The 7,690-nt window shown below is 33.7% G+C and overlaps 1 protein-coding gene across 1 annotated transcript; it reads left to right on the top strand.

The window, feature by feature from the left end:
* Positions 1-356: 356 nt before the first annotated feature.
* Positions 357-7,499, top strand: LOC107624868 (pentatricopeptide repeat-containing protein At4g21190). The gene is made up of 7 exons (XM_016327339.3): positions 357-634; positions 3,136-3,647; positions 4,935-5,046; positions 5,146-5,244; positions 5,658-5,801; positions 6,183-6,395; positions 6,683-7,499. The coding sequence occupies exons 3-7, from the start codon at positions 4,963-4,965 to the stop codon at positions 7,082-7,084; spliced, it is 942 nt and encodes a 313-aa protein (XP_016182825.1). The 5' UTR covers positions 357-634; positions 3,136-3,647; positions 4,935-4,962; the 3' UTR covers positions 7,085-7,499.
* The last annotated feature ends 191 nt before the right edge of the window (positions 7,500-7,690 follow it).

Below are 7,690 nucleotides of genomic sequence, written 5' to 3'. Positions count from 1 at the left end.
TTGACCGATTCTTTTACTTGTACTGTTTGAATGTTAATTCGGATCAATTAAAGATCTGGTTTACTGGATTTTCGATCGAACCGGCTGATCCGTTCGAATTTGATAACTATTCCCTCACTACTCTCACAGCCTCATTCTTCAAGCAAGTCGTTGCTGTTACGTTTGTGGACTTTAAAACTCGGCTCGATCCTGCCAGTTTGACCGAAGCATTTCGGACGATGAAGACCTGGACCTGAAGTGACCCAAAATTGATCCAGAGTGAAAAAATAAAATCTGAAAAGAAAATAAAACCGGGACCGAACCATAACTCGAGTCACCCGACCCGGCCAGTCATCATACACATTACACAATTAGGACAGGGCGGGGGAGTACACGCAACAATGCAGCCCTCAAGCTCCCTGCCTCCCTCAGCCATTCAGCCTCTCTCCCCCAGTCCCCAGTCCCCAGTCCGGCAGTCCCCACTTCTCGGTGACGTCCGACGACTGATGACCTACAGTGCTGTCCTGCTTCTCGGTGACTACTGACGCTTCTTTGCTTGGTCCGGTCGTCTTTTTCTCTATTACTTTCCTGCCACTGCTCTGCGCTGCTAGTCCCGCTCCTTCTGTTCTGCTCTCTTCTCCGGTCTTTTTCTCAGGTAAATAATTAATTTTATTGTTTAATTAATATTCTGGTTAGGGAATAAGAATTTTGATTATCAGAATTTGTGAATTTAGGAATGTGGGTGTTGATTTTGATTATTAAAATTCTGATTAAAGATATGGGTATTAATTTTTTATTATTAGAACTCTGATTAAGTGTGGATGTTGATGCTTTCAAACCCAAATGGAGCAAATTTCTTAGCTTTTGCTACTGTTTTGAACTGTAGCAGATATTGTTACATAATTTAATTTCTGTTATAATTTCTCCTCTTGATTGCTTTGTCTTTAAATGGAGGCTCAAGCTGCAAGCTTTGCTCAGCTGAAGTCACTCAATTCACGAGCACGAAATAAACTTGTTCTTGACCTTCATTTCAATTCCATTTAAACTTTTTGAGTGTCTCAGTTCAAACTTGTTCATGTTAAACTTTTTGAGTAAAGTACCAATTCGGTCCCTGTCCATTTTCCAAAATGACAAGACGATCCTTAACCAAAAACACGTTCCATTACGGTCTCTAACTCTGTACTCCGTCTGCCAACCCGGTCCTTCTGTCAGTTTTTCGGCGAAAACTCATTGCTGACGTGTCAGGTTAAAAAATGGACAGGGACCTAGTTGTCTCTAAATTTAAATTGGTTAGGGGTTTATTTGTCTTTATTATTCTTTAAATAATATTTTTAATTATATTTTTATTCATTATATTAATATTCTTTTTTTAATAAAAAAGTACAAACTAATTAATAAATTATTCAAATTTAAAAATATCATTTATTATGAAACCAAATAAATAATTTTTAAATATAATTTTTAAATATATAAATAATAAATATTAAAATTCAGTTAATACATTAATAATAATAACTAGTAACGGATCCAAAAAATTTTGATAGTGAGGGCGAAATATATATAACATGATAATAATTTTTATAATAAAAATATTACGTTTACATAAAAAATTAGCTATCAAATTATCTACTATAAATTTGAGTATAAATACATATATTAACTTATTTTTAATGTGTATTTTGTATTTCAAAATTTGTATTTTAAGATTTATTCTATACAAGTGATTATTTTATATTTACGTAGTATAATTGTTGTTATAATTATATTTTATTATTATAAAATATGATTAGGTTTCAAGATATCTAATTACAAATTAAAATACGAAAATAGTAATTTAAATAATAACACATAATTTAAAATTTAATTTTTTATATTTCATATTTTGAAACCTTGACAATATAATCAAAATGTCCATTTTTTTAGTCACAAAAAAAATGTCCTTTTTTTGTATATGTCGTTAAACAATCATTTAAAACTCAACTTTCATACAATTAGCTTTTGATGATATTCATAGTTGAAAAAAATTCATTCAATTAGTGTAGTTATTATGAAAAAAAAACTAAAGCTAATTTCGAAAGAAGAAACACAAATGGATAGATAATATTCTTTTGAGCCGATTTCTAAAAAAGAACACCAATCTTATTTAAATTTAAAAATTGATTATTATAATGGAAATCTAATATGAAGTTCTCAAATTGATTATCAAGTGTCGAAAGTTGAATAAAAAATTATTGTGGGGTCAAATTTAATAATTTAATAGAGGCAAATAAATATTATTATTATATACTACTCATTAGATAATGTGTTCATTAGTTTACTATATATTAAATAATGTGTTCATTAGTTTTCACTTTATTGTAAAAATTAGCTAGATCATAATACTAATAGTATATCATAGGGTTATTATTATTAATGTATTAACTGAATTTTAATGTTTATTATTTATATATTTAAAAATTATTTATTTGGTTTTATAATAAATGATATTTTTAAATTTGAATAATTTATTAATTAGTTTGTACTTTTTTATTAAAAAAGAATATTAATATAATGAATAAAAATATAATTAAAAATATTGTTTATAGAATAATAAAGACAAATAAACCCCTAACTAATTTAAATTTAGAGACAACTAGGTCCTTGTCCATTTTTTAACCTGACACGTCAGCAATTTCCGTCGAGTTTTCGCCGTAAAACTGACAGAAGGACCGGGTTGGCAGACGGAGTACAGGGTTAGGGACCGTAATGGAACGTGTTTTTGGTTAAGAATCGTCTTGTCATTTTGAGAAATGGACAGGGACCGGATTGGTACTTTACTCTTAAATGGAGGCTCAAGCTGCAAGCTTTGCTCAGCTGAAGTCACTCAATTCACGAGCACGAAATAAACTTGTTCTTGACCTTCATTTCAATTCCATTTAAACTTTTTGAGTGTCTCAGTTCAAACTTGTTCATGTTAAACTCCACATATGTAGTTACAATGAAATCTAATTCCCAAAATTATGTTTTTTAATATAATGAGGGCATGGTTTAAAGATTGGATTCCTGCAGTTTTGTTTTGTCTTTTCATATTTTTGGCACAATACATATTATGTAATATTAATTATTGTTAACGGTCCGGTTTTCACTCAATATAATTGTGGTCAAAAAATATGTAAGTTTTATCAGGTCTAGAACGTCTAACAAATAGGTCGGGTATATATTTCGTCCCGGATTTGGGTCACATTAAACCCGGCCTCACCCAGCCCATGAACACCGTTATCCCCATCTCTCTCTCTCTCTCACTCAGCTCACCTCGGTTCACCGTCACCGCCGCACGCTGGCTGCCGTTGCCGGGCCTTTCGCCGGGTCCTTCGCGTCGTGTGCTCGCGTCTCGCCTCTCTCCTCCGTTTGTACTCGGCTGCTCGCGCCTCCCTCCGCCAGTGAGTGCTCGAGCTCTGCGTGTTTGTTGCTGCTCGTCGTCCGTGGTTGTCTCTTCTCGATTCTGCCTCTCAGTCTCACTCGAATCTCGTCTCAGTCACACTGCGGGCGTCTCATTGTCTCGTCGCCGGCGTCTCAACGTCTCACGGTCTTCCCTGGGCGCCTCGTCGCCGGCGGCAGAAGCAACTCGCGTGGTTGTCCCTTGCTTTGTCGCCTTCCTTGGGGTCGTCGCCGTGGACCGTGGACCGTTGGTGAGTCCCTGCATCATCGCTTCCCCAGTTCTCTCTTTTCCAGATTTCCCTTCTCCGTGTAGTTTTTCATGTTGCTGAATCTAATCAAGTAATTTTTATTGTTGCTGATCTAAATGTTGCTGTAAATCGTAACTGAACTAGGATTTGTTAAATTTGTTGCTGTAAGTTGAATTTATTGCTGAAAATATCACTGAGCTATTTTTTTTTTGTTGATGAAAATCATCACTGAGTTGAAGTTGTTGCTGATTATCATCGCTGAATCTTGAATTTGTTGCTGTTTTGCTGAAATAATCACTTAGCTAAATTTTTGTTGTTGCTGTAAATCATCTTTGGAGTTAAACTTTTTGTTGCTGAAAATTATCATAGTTGAACAGCCTGTAATTCATCACTGCACCTTGATTTTGTTGCTAAAAGTTGAATTTGTTGCTGGAAATATCATTGAACTTTTTTTCTGTTGCCGAAAATCATCACTTTGTTGAATTTGTTATTGATTATCATCACTGGAGCTTGAATTTGTTGTCTTGCTGAAATAATTACTTAGGTAATTTTTTGTTGCTGTAAATCTGTAAACCTGTAAATCATCTTTTGAGCTAAATCTTTTGTTGCTGAAAATTATCATAGTTGAATTTGTTGTTGAAAATGCGGTTTATGCTCTCTACAACTCAGAATAAAATTGTTCAGTTAAATTGTTGTTCCCATGCTCTCTGTTTGGTTTTTTTTTGCTAGAATTTTAAAAATGTCTTCATCACAACTCAGTTGCTATTATGAATTATTCTTGGTATTGATTTGTGAAAAATACACAAATGTAGATATAAATGCATATCAAAATGAAGAAAATGTTGGTCAAGTTTCAAATTTGTCCTATGAAAATATAGACGCGACTTTGAGATCATCCCTTGAATTTGATTTACTGATTATGTTATTTTCTGCTCTCTCTCTTGTTTATTTAAATTGAGAAAGTATTTTGTACCAGTGACTAGATTATTATCTCTTTTGGCATCATTAGTTATGTCTAAAGATTGACACTTAATTGTTATTAATATGTTTGTGAAGACATGTATTTTAAGTTTTAACTTTTGATTTTAATTTTATAATTTTACATTTTTATTTAATTATGACCGGGTTAACCGGGCCCACCAGTTGAACCAGTGACCCGGTTGTATGATTGGGTCAATTACCGGTTCGGTTCTGATAATTATGCTATTTCTTTCACTTTTCTTGATGCTTTTTCTGTGTTATATTGGAAACTGAAATGAGCGGAATTGCTCTTATTGTTATGGTGTTCAGTGTTCTATTGTAAAGACAGTTCTTCAGGATGCATGCACTGAGAGTTTCTCCTTTACTTATTGCTAAAACATTTCAAGCAATGGAAATTCCATCAAGCACACGAAGCACTGTGGTAAGATTTGGGAAGTGACATTACTATGATTGTTAAAATATGCAAACTCTTCCAGCTTCAAACATTTTTTTGTCTGAATTTCTTTTGTTGTAATTTCAGGTGTGTGCTGCAAAAGGTCCAAGGCCGCGCTATCCACGAGTTTGGAAGACCCATAAAAGAGTTGGGACCATTAACAAGGCTGCTAAGCTTGTTGAGACTGTAAGTTCTTAATTTAATTTCGGATAAATGCCATTTCTATCATAAAAGTTCAGCATGTCGACAAATCTACCATGAATAAAGGAAACTAATTTTGTACAAAAGACGAAAAATTCTGATTTCTACCATTGGAAGTTTGGAATATTGACAAATCTACGCATGAATAAAATTAAAGTTTGAATACGTTTGTCGCATAAACCATCTTTCGTGGGTACAAAACTAGTTTCGTCCATTCATGGTTAAATTTGCCACTGATTTAAAGTTTCATAGTTAGAAATGGTAGTTTAATCTTTAATTTCTGTTCCAATTTTTTCTTCTCACTTGATAATCATGATAGTAGAAAATTTCTGATTGATTTTTTCTTAGGTGATTTGGATTCTTGCGAAAGTTAATGTCTCTGTGTGTCTTGTGTGTAGATTAGACAGCTGTCAAATGTCAAAGAGGAAGTTTATGGTGCTCTTGATTCCTATGTTGCTTGGGAATTAGAGTTCCCTTTAATTACTATGAAAAAGGCACTCAAGACTCTAGAAGATCAACAAGAGTGGAAGCGGGTAATACAGGTACTTAAACAAAGAAATGTTATTCATGTAAACTTTTAGGTAGTGTTTGTTTTCAGAGACTGGGACTGAGACGGGAAGATTAGAACTCAGTATTGTGTTTGTTGACCAGAGACGGTAATCTTTGTCTCAGCCTTTGTCTTCCGTTCTTAGTCTCTCAGTTTTAGTCTCCTTTTCAAACGCAGTCTTAACGCCCTTGTCTTCATTCATGTTGTATTCACCAAGTTGTTGGATGTCGTCTTCAGGAACCAGACCTATTTAATTTATTTTGAGTTTATTCTTTTAATTTTTGTTTCGTTTAACCTTCTAATGTCTTATGTTGCTGTGTATACTCGATCTGGCTAAATTAGTTCCCGCGTATGCAAATTACCTATGGAACTGTAGGTAACAAAGTGGATGTTAAGCAAAGGTCAAGGTAGGACTATGGGAAGCTATTTCACATTATTGAATGCATTAGCAGAAGATGATCGAATCGATGAAGCTGAAGAGCTTTGGACAAAGTTATTAATGCAGTATATGGAAAGCTTGCCTCGTAAATTCTTTGATAAAATGATATCTATCTACTACAAGAGAGGCATGTATGACAAGATGTTTGAGGTATTATTCTGATTTGTGATTTTATGTCAATATAAATAATTTGCATCTTTATAATCTGCTTACTAGTCATGAAATTCCTAAATTCTAGGATATTACTTGTTCAACTGGTGAAATGTATTTAGGAGGAGAAAATTTATCAGAGACAAAAGAGAAATGATAATTACAAGAATAGAAGATAAATAAAATTCAAGAGGTATATATAACCAAGACAAGCTAATTGCTAGAAAATATTCACTCTCTAAATATCCACCAAATATCACCCTGAAACAGACATGATCTGATTGTAGGTTTTTGCTGATATGGAGGAGCTTGGTGTTCATCCTAATTTGACTGTCGTGCAAGTGATTGGAGGTGTCTTTAAGGAGGTGGGCATGTTGGACAAATATGAGAAGATACACCAAAAATATCCACCACCTAGGTGGAAATATAGATACGTCAAAGGAGGACGGCGTATAAAAATTAAGGTGTCTGGTCAACCTTATCAAGGCAACTACAGAGAAGGGAATGAGCATGCAAAGTTGAATGGTGAACCAAATTTGGACTTAGACGACAATGATACATCAGAAGAGACTTCAGAGTTTGAGGAAGTTGATGAACAATTCAACCAGGAAGCCAATGCAAGAACCATGGAATCTAAACAAATACCAGGTTATTCTTTTGAGACTAAGGAACCAGTTTTAGATGTATAATAGTTGGGGATAGATGATTTAAGATAATTCAATACTTGATGAGTTTCCATTGGCAGTTATTTCTGTCATAGTTGGAATGTATTGTTTACATGCCTCTATCATGGAAGGATGGAAAGTGTTAAGGATATAGAATGGAGATTGGAGACACTCTTCGACAAGAAGAGTATGCTTTTGAAACTAAGGTATTCTACAATGGGAAAAACCAAGATGTGATGTTCTTCTCTAGCCAGCATCAATGAAGATTTTAGCACGGCACAGGAATTTATGTTCTACCTCATACAATGACACATATCAGTAGTGAATCATCTTGTGCTGTTGTGCATACTTTTCTTTTTCAAAATTGAAAAACAAAAATGTTATTCTTAAAGAATGTAAAAGATGAGTCATTAAGAAAGCAAATTATTTACCATTTAAATTTATAATACTATATTTGATTGAGTAATTGAGTTGTGTAAAGGCAATAAGACGATTCGCTCACAAGAATAAATAATAATAGTAAATAAAATATATACTAATTTTTTTGGTGACTAAACAAGGAAAGAAACAAAGCAAAAACTATTCTAAATCCGAGCGGATGATTCGTTGGAGATCAACACCAGGCTCAGA

The sequence above is a fragment of the Arachis ipaensis genome, chromosome B2 (assembly GCF_059453495.1).
Source record: "Arachis ipaensis isolate K30076 ecotype BB chromosome B2, ASM5945349v1, whole genome shotgun sequence".
NCBI classification, from domain to species: Eukaryota; Viridiplantae; Streptophyta; class Magnoliopsida; order Fabales; family Fabaceae; genus Arachis; species Arachis ipaensis.
The sequence above is the reverse complement of the archived record's forward strand: the minus strand, read 5'-3'. Positions and strand labels throughout refer to the sequence as shown.